We start from the raw sequence: 24,653 nt of genomic DNA, 5'->3' as shown, positions 1-24,653 counted from the left end.
TCCTGACCTGGTGAAGGCCGGTGCACCGATCACCCAAAACAATCAATCGCCCTGCATCTCCAACTCCACCTCCCTCCCCTCCCCTCCCCTCTCCTCCCCTCTTCCTCTTTCATCCCCCAGGGGGCTCTTCTGCTACTCCGTACTCCCTTGCGACTATGGTCCTGTCTGGACTTTCGTCGTAGGCTTTCAATCGGAGATTATAACAACCATCCATGTGATACAGCCCCCTCCCCCGTGCGCAATTGACATCCAGGTAAGTCCCAACGACCAATTTCCCTATTCCTTTTGGTAAGTCAATCTCCCCTCACTCCCATCCTAGTGTATGCGGTTGTGCTCATTCTGGACAGTTTCATTCATACTCCACCACTTCATCTCATCGTGGTATCTCCCAATGGCTTCCTCGGCCCCTCCCTCTACCCCCAAAGCTGCAACAGCTGCATCTACAGTCGTACCAGTCCCCGACCAAAGCCAGACGCCCGGGAAATGGCGTCACCCTCACTTGGATGAGGTGGTTCGTCGACAGAATGCTGGGACATTTGGAGATCGCAACATCAACAAGCTAGTGTGGAATGGCGCCGCTTTGTTCGCTACCTGTGTGTTTGGGGATATTATCAAGTCATAGTAAGTTGTGCAGTCGTGACGTGGTGATAACATGCAGGGGCTCGGGGACACTTCTAAATAAAATCTTTACAGTTGTCTTTGGCTTCAACATATCACCCAATTCTCTACCTATCCTGACCTTTCCCTCCTCGTGTTGCGCGTGATCTTTGTTCTCAACATCCTCGTTGCGCTGTTTCCTCTATTTGGACCGAAGGACGACCTTTCCGACATCCCTCTGACCCCCACCCAACGCTCGCTTCTCGGGCTGGACCCCACTGCTACACCGCCATTGACTCCCGGTACAAGCTATGTTACTCCGCCTAAATATCGTCTTTCTACATCCCGTGGCGCGAGCCCAGCGAGTAGATCTGGATCCCCGCTGTCAGCAAGTGCTGGCGCCTCCGGTCGCAGAGTATCCTCGGGACCTGCCTTCTCCCCTTCACCTAGTCCGCTGTTCCAGAAATTGGTCAACAGCAGCGGGAAAGAAAGCGGACGGAGACCGAGCTTCGGATCTTCATCGCCGCTCGGTCGGAGCACATCATTCTCGCCTTACAGAGATTCGACCACGACCTTCAAGGATTCTAGCGCGTCCTTCAAAGACTCTACTGCGTCCTTCAAAGAATCGACCATGTCAACCATGTCATCTATGTCGTTGTCAACCATGTCGAGCCTTGGACCCGCGAGTCCATCCCCTGTAGGGGGTAAGCGTGCGAATTTAGGTTTGAGCAACAAGTGGTTGTACGAGAGAAGTCGACGACTGTCGGCAAGCAATAGCAGTTATTAAGACCGATGTTGGTGGCGGATGCGGCAGTGGGTGGAGGTGAAGCAGCCAGGGGAGGTGATGTAAACTCATGAATTTTCCTTTCTTATCTCTTTGTTCGCTATTACTAGCGGGGTGCATCCGGATCTCTAGACTCCGTTATCAGCATAGGGATGCTGCATTTTGTATGTTAGATTCAAATCCTATTTCGTATAGAAGAGCGATCGCAAATTTTCCAGACTACAGCCAGTAGAAGTAGACAGAGATAGGTAGAAGGACACCCCGGGTTATTGATGGCTGATTGATTGATTGATTGATTGATCGTCGGGTCTCCGCGGGCCTAGTCGTACCCGCTTCCAAGGCAATGACCCAAGACCGAACGCCAACATGCCACCAAGTCCATTCACACGCGGCATCGGATTACTGGGCTTACGTCCCAAAGCAATTCTCTTGAAAGAACCATTTTCGCACCAAGCATTACCCTCCCTGACCATATCACTCAACTGCATGAGGTTGATAGGCTTGTAACCTTCATGGTGGCTTCACGATGGGAGCTTCCGAGTCAAAGTTAGTCTTCAAGCAGGGCATCTTCCGTCTGTCTGAGGAGAAGGACATTGCTGCGGACGATCCCTACTGGACCAGGGTATGTATCTCTGCTCCATGAGGCTTTCTGACGGCAGGATGAGGTCTAAACTTACACATCTGGTATCAGTTCTGGGAGCTCCCAGAGTCGACGGAGGATGTCTTCAGCCTGTTCACCCCGGCCGACATTCGGCGCACGCGCGACCATGCCTTATCGAATTTCGAGACCCTCCTTCTCTCCGTTACTTCGCGCCTCACTGTTTTGAAAAACCATCCCTCCTTCCCAGACCCGGAGCTCGCGCCCGACCGCGATGCGCTCAACTGTATCCGCATCCTCACCCGCCTGCTCCCATACATCTACGAGGCGGAGCATCTGGAGGAATGGGAGGAGAAGTTCTTCTGGGCCCGTCGCAAGAAGAAGACCCGCGAGGCGCAAGTGGCACCAGAAGTATTGTTCGATGAAGCACAGGCGGAAGAGCGGGATCAGGCCTCGCCGCGGGCTGCTGAATTGGAGGATGCGAAGCCCCTCGCTGAGGAGCTGATCGACACCCTCCTCGACCTGCTCTTCTATACCAACTTTACGATCCCGAAGCTATCATCTGCAAAGACTAAAGTGTCCTGGTCAATCTGGCAAAGTGGAGTGGGATGCAATACTTCAATGGGGTCGACCAAGGAGCTGGAAAGTAACCGCTGCGAGGTCCTACGGCTACTGCTGACTCTGACCGGGAAAGCGATGTACATGCCTTCAAGTGAGTCACGGCGGTCACATCTGACGCTGATTTCATGCTGACTTGCTCTTGAGATCTACTCCCTGTGCAAGGTGTGAGAGCGATCACGTACATCACTACTTGTCCCGACAAGCAGGCAGTCTTGACTCTGCTGTGCTCGTTACTAAACACGGTAAGTCATTGAGTATTTACTACGAAACAGGCCTGTGTCTGACTTGGATTGGCGTGTAGGCAATCAAATACAACCCTGCATCTTGGAGAGTGCCGTATGACCATGTCGTGTGGAAAGACCCGAAACAAATCCTGGTCATCTACTGCCTGCAGCTTCTTCTGGTGCTCCTTCTATATCCAGTGCCCGAGGACGGTCGTGGGGCCCCTCCGAAGAATTACTATCGCCATTATTTTGGCAGGCTGCATAGGCCGCAAGACTTTCAATTTCTCGTGGATGGCATGACCCGAATCCTGAATCAGCCAGTAAGCTCTACATTCGTCTTGCAGTACGTATGTTGCTGACAGCTCAATGTGCAGATGCAAGTCACCAACTCCTATCTTCCCGGGAGTCAAAAATCTGTGAAATGGGCACCCGAGATGCTTATTCTGTTTTGGGAGGCCTTGCAGTGCAACAAACGCTTCAGATCCTTTATCATCGATTCGAACCGCTCGCACGATTTCATTATCCTGTGTCTGTTCTATGCCATCGTGCACAAATCCGACCCCTCCAAGCAGGGCCTGGTCAGGATGTGCATCTTCATTCTGCAGACAATGAGTGTGGAGCCCAATTTTGGCAAGAGTTTGAACCTCAAGTTCGAAGCTCAAGAAACCCTTCCGCAAAGTATCCGGATCCCAGGCTTCAAGGGTTCATATGCAGATTACCTGATCATAGTATGTCCTTGTTCGTACGTACTCGCACATTCGAGACTAACAGCGGTATAGTCTATTCATACTTTGATTACCGCCAGCAAAGGACAATTGACGGCTGTCTATCCTGCGCTACTGGCAATTATCAACAACATTGCTGCACATGTTGAACATCTGTCTCACGCGTCCTGCTCAAAGTTGCTGCAGTTGTTCTATTCGATGTCGGCGCCCAGCTTCCTTCTCGCTAACGAAATGAACCACGTCCTTCTAGCATCCGTGCTTGAATCGATCAATTCTATTCTCGAGCACCAATTCACAAGTATGATACGCTTGCATATGTTTCGTCTCGATTGACTTGCTAACTCGATCTAGACAACCCATATCTTGTTTATTCTCTTCTCAAGAATCGAAGACGCTTCGAGGCTGTGCGCGAATTCACGCTTGAGAGCGGACAGCAAGAGATAGAACGCCAAAATGAGCGGCGAAAGTCAGGAGGAAATGATTTCGCCGCAAGCCCTGTCCTCTCACCGACTGAAGAAGACACGCAAGCTCCCTCTGGTGCACGCGCATCGCTGGGTCGCATTCCGGAAGAGAATAGTCCCTTCGCAATTGGCGGAGATGACTCCGACGATGAAGGTGAGGCGCCGAAATCGCCGTCCCATGACGTTTCCTCGGTTTCATCGGTACCGACTTCTCGACGGCAATCAATATCTTCTGTCGTTGACGAAAGCGTGCCCCTTCAACTTCGAGGGATGTCTGAAAAGGCACGTGGCAAAATGCCAGCCGGACAGCCCACCTTCTCCAGACAGAACAGCATGACTAGCCAGAGCAGTATGTCGGCAGCCTTCCTGGTATCCTCGAGTGGATTTACACCGACTACTACCTGGGTAAGTAAGATCCCACTTTCATGGAGCGTGCTATTTGCTGACTGAAAACTCATAGCTTGAATCCTGGTTGCCTGAGCTGCCGCTACACACGATTCTCACCATCATTTCAGCCATCATGCCCCGCGTGCCTGACTCAGCTTTTCAGTCTGCCTCCAGCCCAGAAGCACGCACGCTGATCACTAACCTCCCTACTTTTGTGGAGGAGCCAATGATTCAGGTTATTGTCTCGGAGCCCTCGCCCGTTCGTGTCCATTCGTTCGAATGGTCGGCCCTTTCCATGGGTTGGTATGAATCTTTGCTCTGGGGATTCATCTTCTCGAGCGAAATGGTTGTTGGGTCCGCGTCAGGTGCTACACCTGGCACTGTTGGAGTGTGGAATGGCACCGGAGTGAAACTATTCAAGGTACAAGAGGCGGCCGCGCAAGGACCTACTCTGCTGGCGCCAAAGGGTGCTGTCGATGCAGTGGGTAGCAATCTGGTGCAGCGCATTGGCAATCTGAGTCTCCGACGCAGTAGTACGCAAGATTCTCAAAGCAACTCTCGGCCACCTTCGATTCGCGAGGTCTGAGGGACGACTACAAAGCTCCGTTGGACATTCACAGTCAATTGGTCGTAATGGGAGGATCCCTTGATTCACTTAGATGCATTAGCTTCCTTTTCGTTATATTGATGAACTCTATGGTTTAGATGATACCTGATTAGCGTTTGCACGATTGGCTTAATTCTTTACACGCGTGTTGGCCTTCGAAGCATTTTTAAACCTGTTGATCATTTTCTTTACCGATTAGTTCTTCATATAATAGATAGTAAAGCTTATAAGCGCCTACTTTCCGAGCTTTGGGATGGATGTTATGCGCTGTCTAATGGCTGATATAATAATGAGGGCTGGACCACCACGTGAGGCTGCGATTGGCCGTTTGCGCTTCTCCGAGTTGTCCCCAGCTTCTGTGATCAACAACAATTCCGACGGACCGTACCTTACGCCAGCCTCCGTTCCTTGTCTGTTCCGATAGTTTCTATTCTAGATACACTGTTTTGCTCCTCCATCTGTTTGGATACTGCCACAGGTACTTTTGTTTTGGAAGACAGCTCTCGATTTATACAATGGTGCTTTCCCGATCGCTGCTTGCTGCGGCCTCCGCATTCCTCCTTGGCTCTCCGACGGAGGCCGCAGGCGCGGTGACGGAACTACAGAGCGTGCTGAAGAACACCCACATGAGCAACGAGTATGGGTACCCTACCGACTTCACCAGAGGGGTGATGCCTGTAAGTTCTCCTGAATTCTTATGCTCAATACCAAGCTTGGGTTTGCACTGCGAAAGGCGTCATGAAGGGCAACTCTAACCGGGCTACAGATCCCAGTCCATTCACACAAGTAAGCCAGCATCGACGATTCTCCAAGCAGGTACGATGTCTGACCTCGTGCCAGTGACTACTGGAGAGATATTCCTTTCTATTCGGGTATGTATGGATGGTCTTAATGATCCGGTCTATGGCACCTTAGTGACTTATATCCGTAGGCCTATCGCAGGGATGCATATCGACTGAAGCCGACGTGTGGCTGTATAATGGCACCCTCTATGTCTGTCCCCTAGGGCGTTTCATTGTCGGGCCGATGCTGACATGGATAGGTCGGCCACGATGAGTCTTCCCTGACTGAAAAGCGAACACTAGAGTCGCTCTACATCAACCCTATTTTGGACGTGCTTCAACGCCAGAATCCCACGTCTCGATTTGTGACGTCGCCCACGAAAAAGTAAGATGCCCTGTTTATCGCTTGATCGCTCTGTGATCAATGGTGCATCAGCGGTGGCCTGCGCTGACTCCTACCAGCGGTGTCTTCGACACTGACACCTCACAAACGCTTTACTTCTTCATTGACCTGAAGACCTCCGGACCTGAAACCTTGGATGCGGTTATCAAGGCCCTGGAGCCACTCCGTGCTCGTGGCTACTTGACCACTCTAAAAGACAATACGACTATCACCGAAGGACCGGTCACAGTGATAGGCACCGGTAACACGCCGCTGGATCTGGTCGGACCGGTGGCAAACAGAGACTATTTCTTCGATGCACCCCTTGACCAGCTCGGCGAGGGTCAATTCGCTGATGTAACCGGTCTAATTTCCCCGATTGCGTCCACCAATTTCGTGGCGGCCGTGGGTCCTCTTTCTCATGGTGAGTTGGATGAGACTCAAAGCCAGGCCATCCGCGCGCAAATCGCAGCCGCGAAGAAGAGAGGAATCGGAGCGCGATACTGGGGTACCCCTTACTATCCGATCCGTACTCGCAACAATATCTGGAGGACTTTGCTCGAGGAGGGGGTTGCGTTGCTGAACGCCGACGATCTAGAGGCGGTGGCGGGCTACTTCTAAGTCTTCTTGGTGTGTATAGATAGGCAAGGATGGATAGCTTTTTGGACGTCCTTTTTGAAATTTGGGAGTCTCAATATTACTTGGTTTATCCAGTTCCGTCCGTCTATGCATTTTGCGAGATCTTTCCTGTTTGTGGGAGCTGCCTCCCGCTGTGCAAGGCAAAATAAGTACTCATGCAACTCAATTCTCACCTTTCCTCTCAGTAAAACGACTTTGCTTGAACCTGATAAATTCCATCGAATTCCTTCTGGAGATAAGCGAGGGATAAAGTGCTGACAGCAGCAGACGAAAAGAGTCAGATTCCGGGCACGTGATGCGCCCGTGAAATGGAACGCGTCTGAGGGGGTCGAAAAAAGACCAGGAGAAAGGATATCGCAGGAGAAAGACCCGACGGGGCAATTCTCTCCAAATTCATACCTGGGACATCTTATGTTGAATTGGCCATCTCGAGGGTCTTTTCCAGGCCAGCCATGTCTCAGGTCGACGTGGAATTAGGCGATCTCTTGGCCGAGGTGTTGCCCGCCGGTGTCAAGATTACCATTCGCCATGTCTCCTCGACTCCCACTCCCTGCCCTGCGCTCTTCGCCGCACCCCCGGGCGAAACCTCCGAGCCGACCTTCTGCGAGAATCATTTTCTGACTGCATCGGTGGATGCGGAGGGCAAAGATGGCGCCGAGATTATTGTGTTGGGGGTGGAGGTGCTGATCTACAGCACCGCGCACCTGACGACGATTTTTGTCTCCAAGGCCGACTCGACCGGGTTCTTACATCTACTCCAGAACGCCCCGAAGGTCTCCCTGCTCCGGCGCATTTCGCAGACCTTTCTCTCCTTTCTGGTCCGCACGCATCAGCGACCGGGGGTCCGCCTCGTGGTGTCCCTTTTCGCGCGCGCGCAGAACCAGTATCTGTTCCCCGGCAGCATCGAGAACGCGGGCAAGCATGTCCTCGACGATCGGGGGTTGATCAAATGGTGGTGCCGCGTGTTCGACCCGATTCTCCGCGAGTACGAGCCGGAGTCCGGCTCGCACGAGAAGAACGCCCTGGACCGACAGACTGAGTCGGCGCAGAGCTCGGCCACGGCCTTCCTGATAGTCCCCGGGTGTGACAAGTTCGAAACCCGGGGCTTCTTCCCCAGTGCCGCCCGGCTGGACAGCCAGGAACGCCCCAGATGGCGCAACAGCTATCCTCTGCATCAGCTCTGTGACGACCCCAAGGCGCCGCCGCGCTGTCTGGTCCCCCGCTTCCCCGATGACCCGAAAACGCGATTTCTGATTGACCTGGACGATGAGCTTCCCCCGCAGTCCGGGGACAACGGGAAGTCCTCCTCGGTTGCGCCCGGTCAGTGGCGGAGCGTCAAGTCCCTGGATCAGTTCTGGGAGATGATGTCTTTCCGCCAGGAGTGCTCTTCGGGACGATTGGTCGGGTTTCTGTGGCTTGTCATCAACCCGCCGGGGCTGGTCAATTCGGTCCAGATGACCAGCTCCCGGTCTGTCCTCGGTGACCGTAAGACCCTCTCGTGTGATGCTAGACATGCCGGAGCCCGTGCGCCGATTACAGTACCTGAGCTACAATCCAATGATTCTAAGTCTGACTCGTTGGAGCAACCTGAAGCCTCAGAAGGCCCGAGTGTCGCACAGCCGGTCGATGCCGCAGCCCCCCAACCCACTGCTGAGTCCCTGTCCGTATCCGAGTCCACGGCACAACGCACCACAGCCGCCAGTGCTTTCTTCTGGCCGGAGGCAGGGCGTGGCCACGCTGTGCTCAGCGAAGCCGACTACAAGGCGGCGATTGACTTCTTGATTGAGCAGGACTTCTTCAACCAGGAGGTCTCTATCGCCAGTACAAGAGCCTGGGGGCAGAAGATTGCCTCACTTGCTGACCAACTCTGGGTCGGGCAACAGGTCCTGGGCCGAGGCAGCACCGACAATCCTTCCCAGCAGACTACGGAGGTCAACACTCTCATCAGCAGCACACTGGTCCGAAAACGCAAGAAGGTCGGAGATGAACCCGCCAAAACTGAAGGCATTGAGAAGACCGCCGAGGAGCCCGCGACAGACGCCAATGCACCGCCGGCAGATGCAACAGCGTCCACTCCTACACCCGAGTCAACTTCCGGGGTCAATGTTCTACAAGCTAATTTGATCCGCAAGAAGAAGAAGACGTAACTTCGGAGTGATTCGCCTGCTCGGCGTATGGTTTTGCACAGTACTATGAGCAGCGAGGATGGTCGATAAAGCACGGGCATTGTGCACTGTACAGTAGGAATGGGAATATCGGGATAGTCAGCCTGGGTTGTTCTTTCTTTTTTTTTTCTTTCTCTATCTTCGCGTTTCGCTTTTACCTTTCTAGGGACTGCATACTGGGATTTCATCACTTTTTTTCATTATCTATTTGTCTTTAGCAGGATTTGGAGGGAACTACTGGAGGCCGAGTTCAACCGTACCTAGGATTTGAATACTAATCAGAGCCACGGAACGGGCAACAGGCCAATCAGCATACTACTACTTAATAAAAACCACTTCACCGCATTTCTCTTACCTGAAACATGGACATACGCAGCTATGAAACTTGAAATTAGACAGGGGCAGCGGACATCACTGGGTACAGTACGCAAACTACAAACAATCAAGCGCCAAACGACGAGATGCGCCCGACGATCGGGAAAATCCACTTTCCCCATCGCGCGCGCGCCGAACCCGGAATCCGTGAGACCCGAATGGAAACCGGCAACTGCATCGAGTCTCAGCCTCTCTCAGCCAGCCATTGACCAACTACCCTGGAGCTAGCTGCTTGCTAGGTAACAGCTTGGTCTGATTGGACTGACTACACTTCTTTTGAATTGCCATCTGACCTTCTTGCAGTCTGGTCGAGGCCGCATTGAGATTGAATGACGCGACGTGTGTTTGGTGCTCTGTCCATCTGCCTGCTGTCACTCGCTTCGCCAGTTTTCCCTCTTCCATAGAATGATTTCCTCGTCGGATGACTCTGTCATTGCTACCCACTTCTGCTTCTGCCTATGTTGACGCTTCACCTGCGTTCGCTTGCCTCCGAGCTTGGACTGGCCACTGGCCATGGCGACATCCAATGGCCAGTCGTCGCGGGCTGGGTCGGTTTGGTCTGGTATACGACCGTGACGCTGGTCTGCTCGCTGGGCACTTATCAGATGTACGTTACAACAACCAAAAAAAAAACACCCCTTCCACCGAATGTTGCAACCCTTTGACTTCATCAACACCAAAAGCTGATCATCACCGCAAACTAGATGGAAACACTGCCTCCAAAGACCCCAGAAATCCACCACGTCCTCCTCCGCCCGCCCCAATAACACCCCTCACATCACCGCAATCCGCCCTGTCAAGGGCCTCGAGCCTCACCTCTACGAATGTCTAGCCTCGACCTTCCGCCAGGACTACCCCCGCGACAAGCTGACTGTCTACTTCTGCATCTCCACGAAGACCGACCCCGCCTACCCGACCCTCCAGAAACTGGTGTCGGATTTCCCGCACGCCGACGCGCGGATCTTCGTTGAGGACGACGATCCGCTCCTTCATTCCGAGGACGGTGGTGGTCATGCTTCCGCTGCTGCTGCTGCTGCTGCTCCCCCCGCTTACGAGCTGGGTCCGAACCCGAAGATCCGGAATATGAGTCGGGCATACCGGGAAGCCAAGGGCGATATCGTTTGGATCATCGATTGCAATGTCTGGGTGGGGAAGGGGGTGTGTGGGCGGATGGTGGATAAATTGTGCGGGACAGCAGGCGGCAAACGGTATAAGTTCGTTCATCATCTACCTGTCGCGGTGGATGTGACGGGGGAGGAAGGTCTAAAGACGAGAAGAGGGGAGCAAGAGGCGTTGCTTGAGTCCTACACCAACGGCTGGGATGATGGTGATGATGATGCTGCTGGTGCTGCCGCCGCCGCCGGGCCCCTGACGACCGGGGGTGGCCGGCTGGAGGAGCTGTTCCTGTCGTCGTCGCATGCGAAGATGTACACCGCCATCAACACCGTGCTCATCGCCCCCTGCATCGTGGGCAAGTCCAACATGTTCCGCCGCTCGCATCTGGACTACCTGACCGCGGCGGCACCGTCGACGACGGCCGCGGCCGCGGATCGGCGCCGCCGCAACCCGGGCATCGACCATTTTTCCGACAACATCTGCGAGGATCACCTGATCGGGGACCTGTTGTGGAAGAGTCCGGTGCGCGAGGAGAAGGAGCTGGGCCAGCGGTGGGGCAAGCACGCAATGGTGTTCGGGGACCTGGCCTTCCAGCCCGTGGCACACATGAGCGTGCAGTCGTACGTGGCCCGCCGGGTGCGATGGCTCCGGGTGCGCAAGTTCACCGTGCTGCTGGCGACGCTGGTCGAGCCCGGGACGGAGTCGATCCTGTGCTCGTGCTACGGCGCGTGGGGGGTCACGATGGCGCTGGCGCAGTTCCTCGGAAGGAAGGGGTACGCCGCGGCCGAGGCGGCGCTGTCCACCTGGCCCGCTTTCTGGGCGTGCTTCGCGCTGAGCATGCTCGGGTGGATCCTCACGGACTGGCTCGTCTACATCATGCTGCACTCGGGCCGCACCGTCGAGCTCGACGAGGATACCCCGTCCTTCGCGCGACCGCCCCCCCAGGGCACCGTTACCCGTCGTCCGTTCCTGCATTGGCTGGCCGCTTGGCTGGGGCGCGAGGTGCTGGCTTTGCCGATCTGGATCTGGGCTTTCTACGGAGGGGTCACCGTGACCTGGCGGGACCGCCGATTCCGGGTCGGCCTTGACATGCGGGTGCGCGAGATTGTTGATGGCGATGCCACGACGAGCACGATGCCGGGTCTCTCGTCGTCACGATCCAGCCCGTCGGGTGCGTCGCAGGATCGAAACAAGACACGACGAGATTAGTGGGAACCCATGAGCCAACGAACCTGACCGGTATGATTTGCGCGACCATTCACTACCTAATTGCCTCTTACCCACATCCCACCTGCATTGATGACATGACAAGCTACGGTCAGCAAGACATTAGACGAAACCCATTTCGAACCATAAGATAGACAGCATCCCCAAAATGAACATTTTTTCCCGCTGTATAAAACATACACCAACGAAGAATTCTATACAACACGACCAAACAAAGAAGACCCTAGGGATTAACCATACAAAAAAAGAATCAAATACAAACACCATGTAAGCAGTTCACAGGAGAGAAGAAGGGGAATAATCTCTGATTCTCAAATCTTTTACTCATCCCCATTCCCAGTAACCGGCACCCCAGCCGAGGCCACCACCGTCTCCGAATCCCCACCAGCAGCAGCCACCTCGGCGCTCAACATCCACTCCACGACCTGCCGTCCCTTGGACATCTTCCCGGGATCAGCCGCCGCATTTGCGTCCGCCTCCGCCTCCGCCTCCGCCTCAGCCTCAGCAGCAGCAGCACCTCCCTCCTCCTGCGTCGACCAGTCCGCGCGCTCAGCCAGGAAGACGGGATCGAGGCCGGCGTCGTTCTTGACGGAGCTGTCGGCGCCGGCCTCGACGAGCGCCTTGACGCAGTCCAGGTGCGTGTTCAGCGCCGCCCAGTGCAGCGGCGTGTTGCCGGAGTGGTTGCGGTGGTTGACGATGCGGCGGCGCGTCGACTCCTCCTCCGTCGCGAGGAGGGTGAGCAGGTAGGTGAGGATTTCTGGTGCAGTCGGTTAGTTTTAGCCCCAGAAAGAGGGGAGTGAGGGCAAGAGGAAGACTACGCACCGATATTCCCATTCGCAGCCGGGAAATGCAACAGGCTGGATCCGCTGCCTCCCTCGGCCTCCGGGGCGGCGTCGATGGCGGCGGCCACGACGGCGCCCAGCGAGACGTCCGGGAACTGGGCGCTGCAGGCCGTCAGGTCCTCCTTGAGGGCGGCCAGATCGCCGGAGCGGGCGTCGTAGATGAGATCGTCGATCGTGTCGGCGGGGAGGGTGATCGTTGAAGCCATTTTTAAGGGGGTCGACCTTGCTTTTTGGGCTAATACGGGCAAAATGGCTGGTTGGCTTGGGTTCTTTTCGTCACTGATGGAGATAGAAAAAAAGCTTTCACTCTGTTTGGGAGGATGATGGATGTAGTGGGGTATCTGCGAGGTTGATTAGCGGGTTGAGTCTTGATCCGCGTTTATGTATAGGATTTCCAGATGGGATGCGGGAAGGTGCGATGTTGTTTGGACTAGGAAAAAAAAAAGGGATTGGGTGGATGGTTTTGATAGCTGGACGCTCAAAGTGCCATGCTTCCTGCTTTCTTGGTCTGATACATCTGGAAAGTGGCGATGCTGGCCTGCGGCCTGGAATCCTCTGATATTTCCCTTTTCGGAATTTTTTTTTTCTTTTTGCTTGTCATCGGTATACACCCCCTCCCCCTCCCAGTCACTTTGGGGTGGGGTTTGCACACAAATTGATGATTTGAATTGGAAAGTGTATAGCAGGTGTAAGGCAGCAAATCAACGCAAGGTTTACCTTTAGATTAAGTATGTGAGAGGCTCCAACTCTTCCGGACAATGTGAAGCTATCCCAATTGTCCTTCTGATGGGGAGAACTTTGAGGCCCGGTCAGGTGACTGTCATCCCGATTCCCGGTGGATCTTATCTTGTATCGCCGCCTCCTCATCCGGTATATTCATACATACGGCATGAACCCCCCACACATTCATCAAGACAAGTTAACCTCTCTACAAGGCACTAATCAACTGATTCATATATACCATTTGTGGCTCTATTATGCATTTTGTGAAGTACATAGAACGCCAGTGTAAGCTAGCCACCTTAAAAGATACACAAAAACGAAACGAGCCAAAAGAAAAGGTCAAAGAACGGGGAAAAGGTATCTCAGCACACAACACAATAACAACAAAGAAAGAACCCCGACTCGAAGCCGGCTTTGAAAAGGTCCTCAATCCCTCAACCATGCGCGGCGCTTTTCCTCCTTCTTCTCCCGTCTCTTCTCCTTGAACATCTTGAGTTCCGCCTTGGTAAGCTTCTTGGCGCTGCGTTCCGCCCGCAGACTGCGGCCATCATGGCTGTTGGCCGCCGCGTCCACGTCGAAGAACGCATACATCTGCCGTTTGGACTTGTTCTCGTCATTGTGATACTCCGGGTTCTGCGAGGCCGCCTGCCACCGGCCCGTGAACCGGTTGAAGGCGCCCACCGCCTCGTACGCCTGGTTCGGGTCCATGCCGGCGACGGCCGCCTCCTCCTGTCGCTCGTACTGCTGCGCGTACGGCGCCGTCGGGTCGTAGTCGCCGTGGATGGCGGGGTTGTAGCCACCCAGGACGCGTGCGCGCTTTACCTGGATACTGCCGTCTTCGTCGCCGTCGTCGCCGTCGTCGCCGTTGTCGTCATGGGGAACGGCGCCGGCGGCGGACGAGGCGGAGGCGGCGGCATCTGGTACCCGTGGATTCTCCCACTGCGATACCCCGGTGAGGCGGTTATAGAAGTAGTAGGCTTGGGCGTTGGCATCCCAGACGGGTTCCCATCCATCGTCGTCGCCCGGTGGCACTTCGTTGGGGAGCGGTGGGGGCACTTCGTCTGGTAACGGTGGCGCCGAAGCTGATGTGTCTTGTTGGTCTTCTGCTGCTGCTTCTTCTTTTTCCTCCCCTTCTTCTTTCTCCGAGCCGTCCTGCTCGTGGCGCAACTCCCCCTCTACCTCCCCTTCTTCCGCCTCTTGACCGGATACATCCTCCTCTTGCCGCTGTGTTTGTCCCGCCCCCTCTTCCTCTTTCCTTGACGCTGTCTCTTCCGTGCTTACACTCGGAGCAAGAAACTGCTCCTGCGCTGTATTGCGCGAGGGAGACTCCGGAGCGGGGGACGCGACGCCACCACCACCACCCGTGACGTCTTGCGGCGACGTCGCGGACATGCTGGGATTAGCTCTCTTTCTCTTTCTTTTGGCTTTGCTTTGGGCGCGCGTAATGCACGTAGCGACCGTGTTCTGTCGTAAGAAGCTCGAGTCAGAGAGCGTCAGCAACCCTTTGGATGCATATGATTCTCAGCGAATTCTTATCTTCTCTCTCTGATAACCGGAGCTGAATTGGCGGCGCAGAGGAAGAGATAGTGGAAGGAATTGGGGAAGCTGATAGCGAAAGCTGCCCCGTTAGACCGCTTACTCATCTGGGAGAGTCGGAGCGGACCCGAGCTGGGTGAGCTGGACGCTAGCTGGTTTGGGATTAGCGGATGTCCCGGGACAGTGTCTCGATCTCGGGGGTTTCTGATTGGTGGAGGTGGAAGTAGCTGGGGATACGCCTACCTTATAGGTGATGACCTCGGACCTTATCCTCTTGTTGGAGTCTTTCAAATGAATTAGGGTTTAGATCGTGATCGAATATGAGATACTAGTATCAGTCATATAGGGAGTCTGGGTTGCAAGTAGCACTTATTTCTTGAGCTCAGTCTTCAGTAAAGCCAATGTGACCGTCTTCGTGGATTATATATCCTGATAATCGCTCAAAGGTTCATGACTTTCTCTCAAATTACAAAACCGAACCCATGGTCTGGATCTTTTCACCATCAATCAAGCTGCACCGACAGACCTTTCACTTTTGTATCAAGTCTCAGCAAGAGCTCCAATTACATCTACAGTTCTGCTGCGACCTACGAGACGACAATTCCCATACCGTCCGTCCAAAGTAAAAACTACCTTGGCATTCCTACATCTAAAGAGACACAACCATGTCAGCAATGTAGAAGAGCTTTGTGCTTATGCTCAATACAAAGCATCCGTTCTGCTCAGATTCACCCTTGCTTCGACGACCAGGCTTAATCATCGGCAAAGACCGAACCAGTCCATGCCCCTACTTGGCTGAGTCTGCATTTTCGCATCCTCAGGCCATCCATATGAGGGGTTTTTTGATGAGCGTTGAACATGCGACACACTTGGCTTTGGGTCGGTTGGAGGCTTTTGTAAGGTATAGAGGGTAAAGAGGCTACTTTTTATCTCCTGGTGGTTTCATAGATGTGGTCTCTTTTGCCAAAATGCGAGTACAAGAAAGATATCTGCGTAAGTTAGTACATCTGGAACATAGGTCATATGATCTTTTAGCACTACAACCCGAGTGGCTTTTCCATCTCGAAACTTGTGATGGGAATGAGATACCAGCTACAATGGGCTAACATAATTGCCTCGACCACCATTCGCTCTGTGAAGGATAAAGCTGGATTGAAGTGTAGGCTTGATTTTAGAATTCTGAAAATTAATAATGTATACCAGAGCAGTGGGGATTCAGAGGAGGTATTAGCATACACTAGAAGGATATATATGTATATACGTATATACCTCTGTGCACAAGCATCAGATATTCTGACTTCATGATACACCGGCAGCCATGATCTGAGTATTGTTGAATGTGCCCCAACCAAAGTAATGAATCCTTCTTAATTACAGAGCTAACAGGTTTTGCTTGCAAAATCTTTCTGTTGTATATGTGCATGCTATTCCACTGTACTGTAGACTGACCTGGACTGATTGATGCCTCACAATTGAGTCGAGGCCGAAAGGCACCCAGGCACTCAGGCTCCGAGTAAAAAAGAAGAGGATCACATGTTCGCCAACCGCATCGAACAACAAACCAGCATCTGCACTGCACCACAATCAAGATCGAATACACCGCTGAACGCCAACTTGCAACCCGTACGTTCACCAACTCAGCCCAAGTATGAGCCATCCTGCGGTCAGAGCAGCCAGCAGCCAACCAACGGATGGACACCGCAAACAAGGATCTACCATCCGGCCTCGTCATGTGTCTCAAATCCAGTAATGAAACCGAGTTCCGCTGCCCATGACAACCAGGTCCAGGTCTCTTTGTTCCGAAAGAGCCAAATTCCAAGGAAAGGATTGCACAGTCACTATTTCTTCCGAAACACAAATCAAAACATGATTATTCACGGGCACGGGCAAGAAATTCCGCGAACAGGGTTTACTTTGTCCTTGCACGCGGAAATTAGGTAGCAACTAGTCATCTTGTGCCCCTTGCGCTTTCCCACCGCTACAGAGCCCCCCCCCCCTCTCTCTCTCCGCCCACATGGACATCAAGCTCCGGGTATGTGTTTGGGAACAACAAGGAGGAAAGGGATTGATTGACAGACCCTCGATCTTGGATCCACACCTCCCCACCCCTTGCAGCTCGAAGCATGCTATTGCATATGCCCTGCAACCTTACTCGAGGGTCGACCACAGCCCAACAATGCTTGCCACGCCACCCGCATACCGCACGAGCGTCTTCGGAGTCAGGCGTGAGGGCGGCGAGGAGGGACGACTGGGGCCGTAGGGCTTGTGGCAAGGGGCATACGACAAGATACGGTGGCGGAAAGTGGCTGCCATCGGGTTCTCGAGGTATTGTTGAGAGTCCAGGGTCGGGGTGGTTGTTTGTGAGCTAACGAGGAAGGGTAAGAATCTTGACGAAGGGAAATGCATAAGCATGCACCTTCAAACGTGTGCTGGCAAGAGATTGTATGACGATCGACTTGAATGGGTCGGAGGAATGAGACATTAGTCTCGCTGCAATGTACCCCAGTTATCCTGCAAAGGCGCCGAGTCTGAGCTGGAAAGCATCGCGGCAGTACCGACTGGCTGCAAGCAAGCAACCAGAGGCGATAGCTAGGGCAGATCCATACCGTCTGCTGGAGCAGAGGGAGCTCTTGGCCCAGGGAGTGGGGACCGAGCCAAGTATGGATCCTCAGGAACGAGGACGGCGAACACGTCCTTGCATTCTGCATTCCACAAGGGGCATGCTGAGGAGGATGCAACAGCAGCAGCAGCTGCTGCTGTGCTGTGCAGGACACCGGTTTGTTAGGCTCGACAGTGTATGGACCTCGAGCTCGAGAGCCTCCACGAAAGTCTATATAAGGGTGGTGAAAGTTGCCCTCCAGTCGATTCTTTTCATCATCACACAATCACTCTCTTGAGCATTCTCTCCCTCCAGTCTCTTACAGACCTACCGTTCTTTATACATACAATTCATCCGAGTTCACTCTCTCGTTCAAATCCAACCCCACAGTCACAATGAAGTTCACCATCTCCGCCGCTGTTCTGGCCCTCGCTGCCACCGTCGCTGCCATGCCCAGCAAGCCCGAAGCCAACGGCAACCTTGGTGTCGGCAACGGCAACGGCAACAAGGGCAACAGCGATGTCCGCTTCCCCGTCCCTGACGACGTGACCGTCAAGCAGGCTTCCGCCAAGTGTGGTGACCAGGCTCAGCTGTCTTGCTGCAACAAGGCCACCTACGCCGGTGACACCACCACCATTGACGACGGTATCCTCGCTGGTACCCTCGGTAACCTCCTTGGTACTGGTTCCGGCTCTGAGGGTCTCGGTCTCTTCGACCAGTGCTCCAAGCTCGATCTCCAGAGTACGTTTCCCTTGAATGGCTGCATCGGAGCCTTCCTAACAACCCGCAGTCCCCATCATTGGCATCCCTCTCCAGGATCTTGTCAACCAGCAGTGCAAGCAGAACATCGCCTGTTGCCAGGGCTCCCCCTCGGACGCCGTAAGTGTCTTCCGCCGCTCTTTCAGCCCATATCAGCTGCTAACCTCTCCGACAGAGCGACTCCCTCATCGGCGTTGCCCTGCCTTGCATTGCCCTCGGCTCTATCTTGTAAGCGGGTTCAGTCTTTGCTTATGGCCACTATTCGTCAAGCCCTTCGGGGCCATGGATCGGGGCTAGGAAAACAGGCCGCCTTGTTATTTTCCGGTCTTGGAGGATTGCGGGTGTACTCCTGTTTGAGCAGATGATATACCATTAATTGTGCGCCTGTGGCACTCTCGGAGAAAGAAGATTCGTGTTCTTTGCTTTTTGGAACTATGATCTGATCATTAGTTGTGCATTTCCCGGTGCTCCAGCGCCGGTGTCGTGGCATATAGCTTTAATGCATTAGACTTGCTTTACCTGATTCTTTCCACTTGCATCCTCTACCTCGTAGTTGCCCATGCCATTTGGGCATATTGGATGATCTGACATCCCCCTCTGCAATTTCAATCCCTACTAACATTCCACCTCTCCTCCTTATAATTCCCCGGGCTGATCTCATTTGCACCTACCCTCACTAAAACTCCCGCTCACCCATTGACTTGTGGAGATAGAATGACCACTTAAAATGAGCGGGTACTCTATTAGGTAGGTAGAACGGTAAACTTTCCCCCGACGAACCATCCTCAACCACCGAACTGAACTACCCTACCTTCAAGCCACCATTCACAGCAGAGCCCCACCCACAAGGCACGCCCCGGCCTGGCCCCCCCATGTACCACCAAGCCAAATCACATAGCATCCTAACATCAGTAGCAGTAGTACCTCACCCTTACTCACCCGCTCCTCTACACAGAACCACACCAACAACAACAACCCACGCTCTTATTCCGTATGCATTCCCCAGAAAAAGAAACCTTGTTCACTCCACTGCCTTCTTTTTCAGGATCCCTCTCACTTAACCCTTTCCCACAAACCCTGCACGCACGCTGCCTGCATAGGCTTAGCTCTGGTTATTGGATCACCGAGGCTCTCGGCGCATATCAAAGGCTGGCTGGTATCATAAGTTAGCGGGAGGCAAAGCCGAACCCGCAGGTCGGCCCTATCCTACGGAAACTCCTATCGGGGTTGATCATCGAGTAGGAAAGTAGGCAGTGAATTGCGAGTTGCGAGTCAGTCGTGTTCCATTGTACGTGTGCAGGACCACAGCTCAGATACAGTAAGTACACTTTGGAAGAAGGTGTCTTGATTCAGGGATTTGATGATCCCGCCGAGCTACCTGCGTGGATATCAATGAAGGTGCATGTGGTGGTATACAAGAAAGAGATAGATGATGATGATGATGATTAAACTTCCAAGCTCCTGCATTGTCCGTACTGTTCTCTCTCTCCCAACTCAATTCAGTCCATTCCATCTTCAGACCTAGAGGGAGCGACGTGTAGTATTTGATACGGTAGTCATCCTAGCCAGCAACTGTCACAGAAATAGAACCCTAGAAGGTACACCCCAGACCCGATCAACAGATAACTAACAATCAGGCCCGGAACTAATCGACACACACACAGCTAAAGAAAGTAGACACCCCCATAAAAACAGATGATACAATCATCTCAAAGAAAGTAAATACACCATGGAAGAGAAGAGAAAACCCAAAAGTGATACAGGGGGTATTACTTGGGTTACAAGTAACAGAAAAGTCCTCAGAAGCCGAACAAAGCCCTCAATAAAGAAGCGACCAAACCCCCCGAGATAGACCATAGACACCAACAAAAGAGAACCCGAACCCCTGCACCGGTACCCCGAACTCCGTGGCTAGCAAAAAAGAGTCTGTGCATTTTTTTGGAGATGAGACTGACGACGGGAAGGGGAGGGAGGGTTGGTTGTCGGAATCGTCGTCACGTTGGAGCTGTTGTTGTTGTTGGTACCACCGCTGGGACGGAAGGAGGAGGTTAGAGGAAAGAGGACGGTGCCCATTCGGCGTTGTTTCTTGGTGGGACTTGGGCTTGGGGTGGTGCGGTAGGTTACCGTTGGGGGTGAGATTTGCTCTTGGAAGCTGCTGTGTCGGTGCTTGCGTCGCGGGGTCTGCGGGAGGGGCCGTTGTTGGAGTTGTTTGGGGGATTTCGGGGGAGGCGTGGGTGGTGGTGGGGAGGGGAGCTTGGATTTTTTGGTTGGCGTTGTGGGTGGTGCTGCGTTTGGGGGTGGTGCTGCTGCTGATCGAGATGGTGAGGTTGTGGTGGCTGCGGTGGAGTATACCGAGGAGGGCGATTCATCGACGACGGCGTTGGTGGAGAAGCGGAAGGGCGACCTCTGAGTGAGAGGTAGTTTGAGGTTCGAGAACTTCGGGGCCGCGGCGACGGCCGCGGCGGTGGATTGAAGAAGACTGAAAAGCTCGATCATTGACTTGCGTTGACTGAGTCGCCAGGTTGAGGAGCGTTTCTTGTCATCTTCATCCTCCTCCTCCTCCTCTTCCTGACCCGTCGGCTTCAGAACCGCACTCTTCCTCGCAGCCTGCCTCAAAGGCCGGACCTTGACGCCGACGATCTCCCCCTCGACATCCTCCGGAATATCGTCGATCATCCGACTCTTGATCTCGGGAAGCTTCAGCGCGCCCCCGGTAGAAGAGTGAACCTCCATACTCGCCGGCCGGGGCCGTCGATCAGCCGCTGGAATTGGGGGGACCCGACGGCTCGCCAGCTCCAGATCAAGATCATCTTTACTTTTTGGAGTACCAGCGCCAGCGCGCGATGGCGGCCGTGAAGACGGGACCACCTCCATGGCAATGACCCTCTGCACCAGCGGCGGACTACCACCACCACTCGACTGTTCCACATCCGTCTCCTCATCCGACAGCAACGACAACATAGTCGCATTCCCATTCTCGGACGCGCTCTCCTTGCCCGCCAGGAAATTCTCCCTCTCCTGGTCCCCTGCCTCGTCATCCTTCTCCAGAATCGGACCATCGTCCGGCCCCAGCGTCGAGCATTCCGAGTCCGCACAGCTGACCAGGCGAATGGACTTCGTGTGCGTCAGCGTTGTTGTTGTTGTTGCTGCTGTTGCGGCTTGTTGTGGTTTCTCGGGGAAGCTCGACAGCTCCGTGTACCCTTCGGTGTCTTGGTTATGAAGTTCTTTCTCGGTGGTTCCCTGAAGTTGGTGCTGGTGCTGGTGCTGCTCCTCAAACTCGGGGATTCCCGCGCAGGACCACGAGGTATGGTGATCACGTTGGCGGCGCGAGCGTCGCAGCTTGCGCACCTGAATGCAGGGCAGGAGGAGCGTGAAGAGAACCCCCATGTTTCGGGGTCGACGCATGAGGTCGGAGTTCACGCTTGATCTTGTCATGATTATTCTGAGGTGGGGGATTGTTGCTGTTGAAGTATTCCTTCGTGATTCTCGTCGGGCTCTGGTCACTTGCTACCGACTCCGCTGGGACTTGTTGTCTCAACACTGATTTTGGATTTATCCTTTCTTTCTTTTGTGGTCGTTGTCGGGGAGATTGATACTTCCGGGACAGGGAGGGGAGGGGAGGGAATAAAGTTCCAAACTCGATCTTTTGTCTTGAGGTCATAGGAGGATTTATTGAGTTGGATTAGATTATTGGACGCTGGGGGTTTTGAAGGTCAAGATAACTCTTGCATTGACCCCTATATGAGGGTGTGATTGCGATAGGCGAGATACAGGTCTTGTCGAGTAGAGTGTGCCCCTGCTGCAAATATTGGTAAGGTGGTGATAGCATCGTGATGCCACTATAGTGAAGGCTAGTTCGCCGGGTCTCAGATACCGAAGAGGCTTCATTGCAAGTAGACGATCAATCCCTAGGAGCTTCTAGTCAGCGAACCGGACATAGTACAAAGTATCACAACGTCTAGTCTAGACCTTGACTTGACTGAATAGCTGCAAGGAGGGTAAGTCCAAATTAAGATCATGATAGCCGTCCAGTATCCCGAGTGGCGATTCAGTGCAGCTGCTTTGTAACCTCGTTACCCGGTATACCCGTCAGCGACTCTGCAGTTCTTCTGTGCTAGGTCAGCGTTTTCCAAGACCATACAATGATGCTGATGGGGAGTACAGTAGACTGGCGATCGCAATTCTCCGGCGTATTGGGAGGGGCATGTAAGGAGAGGGCCCAGCTGCATCACCGCGGGGTATGCATCATGTGTTGATCAAGGAGAACGTTTTGGCACCATCGTGCTATTTCTGACTGGTCGCAGGGTGATGGGCGAGGGCGAGACACTTTGTTTCGTTCAGCATCACCCCTTCCTCCATCCCTTGACAGAGCGCATCGCTCTGCAAGGGTGAGCACGCCTCTGTATACATGACGTGAAAAAGACTATACCGCAGAAAAAAAAAAAAAAACGGAGATGAAGTCTAATTCCTTGCATAAAGAACTAAACGTAATACATATCCCGCGTGTACCGTAGCACCCTCTCGATCCGTCCAGTCAGCAATCAGGTTGGCTCTTCTACAGCTTACTCTGGGCCGTTGCTGTGTGCAACGACCTCACCCGATCCAACGCCTGGACGGCCTCCTTTTCGATTCGCTCGAGAAGCTCAGCACATGTCGGGATGTCATGGATCATACCGATGACTTGACCGGCAGTCCATACCTAAGATAAAGTTAGCCGGAGGCCAGGAGATTCCGAAGACCGCAAGGAGAGAGGGTGGCAGAGGAACAACATACACCAAAATCGACATCACCGGTCAGGAACACCTCACGACCTCGTTTGCCACTCACGAAGGGGGCAATCTCGCTGAACTCGCCCGTCTTGCTTTCCCGTTCCACCTTCAGAGCCTCCTTGGAGACCTTATTCCCGAACAGACGGGTCGTGTTCGTCCAGCGGCGCATCACCAACGCCGTGTCCGTCTCATCCGCCTTGACAATCGCCTCTTTCACATTCTTATGAATGGGCGCCTCGACCGTGCACATGAACCGGGTTCCCATGTTGATGCCCTCCGCTCCAAGGGCCATCGCCGCCGCCAGCCCCTGTCCGTCGGCGAACCCCCCGGAGGCGATGAACGGCACCTTGAGCTCCTGGCGCGCTCGGCTGAGGAGGATGAAGTTGGTGATGTCATTCTCGCCGACGTGGCCCGCACACTCGAATCCGTCGATCGACAAGAAGTCGACGCCCAGCTTGATGGCGGACTTGGCGTGGCGGATCGTCGTGCACTTGTGCAGGACGATGATATTGGCTTTCTTGAGTTGCTGGATCACAGGGCCCGGGTTGTTTCCGGCTGTCTCGACGATCTTGATTCCCTCATCGATGATCACCTGGGCGTAGGCCGCGTAGTCGGGAGGAACGAGGGCGGGGAGCAGGGTCAGGTTGACTCCGAAGGGGTTCTTGGTCATGGCTCGACATTTGCGGATCTCCTTGCGGAGGTCTTCCGGGGTGGGTTGTGTGAGGGCAGTGAGCTGAGTAGGTTCTCCATGGGTTAGCCTTTTCTTGGTTTCGTATTCTGATTTTGAGGCGATCGCGGATACGTACAATTCCCAAACCGCCTGCGTTGCTGACTGCCGCCGCGAGCTCAGCGTATCCAACCCATTGCATACCTCCCTGGACAACAGGGACTTGAAATAATCAGCAGGTGAGCCAGACAGTCTGTTGATTCTGGACGTACCTTTAATGCCTAGTTTCCTGGTAAGAAGGGTGTTGAAAGGCATGTTGACGGCCGACCGATTCCACCGGCTAAAGTGTTAGGGGATAAATGCTGCGATGGGTTCAGATGACGCGAGAAAACACCGAGTAAGAACTGTAACCAAAAGTCTCTATCTTCTAAGGAGATCCGAAGTTTAACGGTCTTGGATAGCTGGGGATAGTCTGGGGAAAGCCGCGTTAAGACGTTGGAGACCCCTTGTGGGGAAGAGCAAAGTTGCCGAGGTTCAGCGCCCCGAGGTTAATGATCAGTAATAGAAAGAGGCGACAACAAAGGCCAGTGAGCATGGATGCATGACCAATTTTGAATTGATTAGCACAAACAGTCCAGGCCAAGCCAGACCTTCTTGACCCCGGACGTTCTTGGTATGTTGTTTCTAGTTCCTGACCCCAGTATTCATGGGCATGTTATCGACCCTTTCGGGGGGGAGTTTGCAGCATGTGATGGACGAGTTCATCAGATGATGGATATGAATCTCCGAGATCACAGCCCCTCCCCTTCGGGGCAATTTCTCGAGATTCAGATAGCAAGAGGTAGTACTGAGTCCATAGACTTCAAGATATGAACAAATATTCAACCCATTATCCAGAGCCTCTGAACTATAGGAACGTTCTTGATACCTAGCGAAACTTGTTGACGATGGAGTAGAAACAGCTGACAGACGAACGGGACCAATCAGCGCCGTCTCCTCTGCACCCTTCACCGCCTTCCACACCTACAGCCCTAAGCCCTAAGCCAATCTCCCAATCGAGTATAGAAC

At 53.7% G+C, this 24,653-nt stretch overlaps 10 protein-coding genes across 10 annotated transcripts; 5 read left to right on the top strand and 5 right to left on the bottom strand.

Moving 5' to 3' along the window:
* The first annotated feature begins 40 nt into the window (after positions 1 to 40).
* Positions 41 to 1,438, top strand: BO95DRAFT_447035 (uncharacterized protein). The gene is made up of 3 exons (XM_025587530.1): positions 41 to 288; positions 348 to 621; positions 694 to 1,438. Exons 2-3 carry the CDS (start codon positions 392 to 394, stop codon positions 1,382 to 1,384), a joined length of 921 nt encoding a protein of 306 aa, XP_025437882.1. The 5' UTR covers positions 41 to 288; positions 348 to 391; the 3' UTR covers positions 1,385 to 1,438.
* Positions 1,439 to 1,907: 469 nt separating this feature from the next.
* BO95DRAFT_373313 (Hid1 family protein) lies at positions 1,908 to 4,983 on the top strand (the record flags this gene model as incomplete). The annotated part of the gene is made up of 8 exons (XM_025583046.1): positions 1,908 to 2,003; positions 2,073 to 2,691; positions 2,745 to 2,842; positions 2,902 to 3,144; positions 3,199 to 3,552; positions 3,604 to 3,847; positions 3,901 to 4,415; positions 4,471 to 4,983. 8 exons carry the CDS (start codon positions 1,908 to 1,910, stop codon positions 4,981 to 4,983), a joined length of 2,682 nt encoding a protein of 893 aa, XP_025437881.1.
* Positions 4,984 to 5,519: 536 nt separating this feature from the next.
* On the top strand, positions 5,520 to 8,954 carry BO95DRAFT_456648 (uncharacterized protein; the record flags this gene model as incomplete). The annotated part of the gene is made up of 8 exons (XM_025588419.1): positions 5,520 to 5,681; positions 5,771 to 5,790; positions 5,845 to 5,876; positions 5,936 to 5,997; positions 6,047 to 6,171; positions 6,249 to 6,592; positions 7,285 to 8,292; positions 8,347 to 8,954. The coding sequence occupies 8 exons, from the start codon at positions 5,520 to 5,522 to the stop codon at positions 8,952 to 8,954; spliced, it is 2,361 nt and encodes a 786-aa protein (XP_025437880.1).
* An 851-nt stretch (positions 8,955 to 9,805) lies between these two features.
* On the top strand, positions 9,806 to 11,824 carry BO95DRAFT_456647 (putative ceramide glucosyltransferase; the record flags this gene model as incomplete). The annotated part of the gene is made up of 3 exons (XM_025588418.1): positions 9,806 to 9,954; positions 10,073 to 11,558; positions 11,627 to 11,824. 3 exons carry the CDS (start codon positions 9,806 to 9,808, stop codon positions 11,822 to 11,824), a joined length of 1,833 nt encoding a protein of 610 aa, XP_025437879.1.
* A 5-nt stretch (positions 11,825 to 11,829) lies between these two features.
* BO95DRAFT_447031 (ankyrin) lies at positions 11,830 to 13,135 on the bottom strand. Its single transcript, XM_025587529.1, has 2 exons — positions 12,513 to 13,135; positions 11,830 to 12,447 (listed from the first exon to the last, which is right to left on the bottom strand). The coding sequence occupies exons 1-2, from the start codon at positions 12,736 to 12,738 to the stop codon at positions 12,011 to 12,013; spliced, it is 663 nt and encodes a 220-aa protein (XP_025437878.1). The 5' UTR covers positions 12,739 to 13,135; the 3' UTR covers positions 11,830 to 12,010.
* Positions 13,136 to 13,500: 365 nt separating this feature from the next.
* BO95DRAFT_447030 (WW domain-containing protein) lies at positions 13,501 to 14,849 on the bottom strand. Its single transcript, XM_025587528.1, has one exon. It carries the CDS (start codon positions 14,645 to 14,647, stop codon positions 13,682 to 13,684), a length of 966 nt encoding a protein of 321 aa, XP_025437877.1. The 5' UTR covers positions 14,648 to 14,849; the 3' UTR covers positions 13,501 to 13,681.
* Positions 14,850 to 16,767: 1,918 nt separating this feature from the next.
* BO95DRAFT_271725 (uncharacterized protein) lies at positions 16,768 to 17,642 on the bottom strand. Its single transcript, XM_025581590.1, has one exon. The coding sequence runs from the start codon at positions 17,497 to 17,499 to the stop codon at positions 17,011 to 17,013; it is 489 nt and encodes a 162-aa protein (XP_025437876.1). The 5' UTR covers positions 17,500 to 17,642; the 3' UTR covers positions 16,768 to 17,010.
* A 143-nt stretch (positions 17,643 to 17,785) lies between these two features.
* BO95DRAFT_373310 (hydrophobin family protein) lies at positions 17,786 to 18,381 on the top strand (the record flags this gene model as incomplete). The annotated part of the gene is made up of 3 exons (XM_025583045.1): positions 17,786 to 18,131; positions 18,181 to 18,269; positions 18,325 to 18,381. The coding sequence occupies 3 exons, from the start codon at positions 17,786 to 17,788 to the stop codon at positions 18,379 to 18,381; spliced, it is 492 nt and encodes a 163-aa protein (XP_025437875.1).
* Positions 18,382 to 19,704: 1,323 nt separating this feature from the next.
* BO95DRAFT_447028 (uncharacterized protein) lies at positions 19,705 to 20,665 on the bottom strand. The gene has a single exon (XM_025587527.1). The coding sequence runs from the start codon at positions 20,643 to 20,645 to the stop codon at positions 20,061 to 20,063; it is 585 nt and encodes a 194-aa protein (XP_025437874.1). The 5' UTR covers positions 20,646 to 20,665; the 3' UTR covers positions 19,705 to 20,060.
* A 1,967-nt stretch (positions 20,666 to 22,632) lies between these two features.
* BO95DRAFT_271697 (NAD(P)H-dependent flavin oxidoreductase) lies at positions 22,633 to 24,084 on the bottom strand. Its single transcript, XM_025581589.1, has 4 exons — positions 23,858 to 24,084; positions 23,725 to 23,807; positions 22,923 to 23,651; positions 22,633 to 22,848 (listed from the first exon to the last, which is right to left on the bottom strand). Exons 1-4 carry the CDS (start codon positions 23,898 to 23,900, stop codon positions 22,705 to 22,707), a joined length of 999 nt encoding a protein of 332 aa, XP_025437873.1. The 5' UTR covers positions 23,901 to 24,084; the 3' UTR covers positions 22,633 to 22,704.
* Between the last annotated feature and the right edge of the window lie 569 nt (positions 24,085 to 24,653).

Source organism: Aspergillus brunneoviolaceus, assembly GCF_003184695.1.
Source record: "Aspergillus brunneoviolaceus CBS 621.78 unplaced genomic scaffold BO95scaffold_80, whole genome shotgun sequence".
In the NCBI taxonomy this organism is placed as follows: Eukaryota; Fungi; Ascomycota; class Eurotiomycetes; order Eurotiales; family Aspergillaceae; genus Aspergillus; species Aspergillus brunneoviolaceus.
This window is presented reverse-complemented; position numbering and strand designations above follow the sequence as displayed.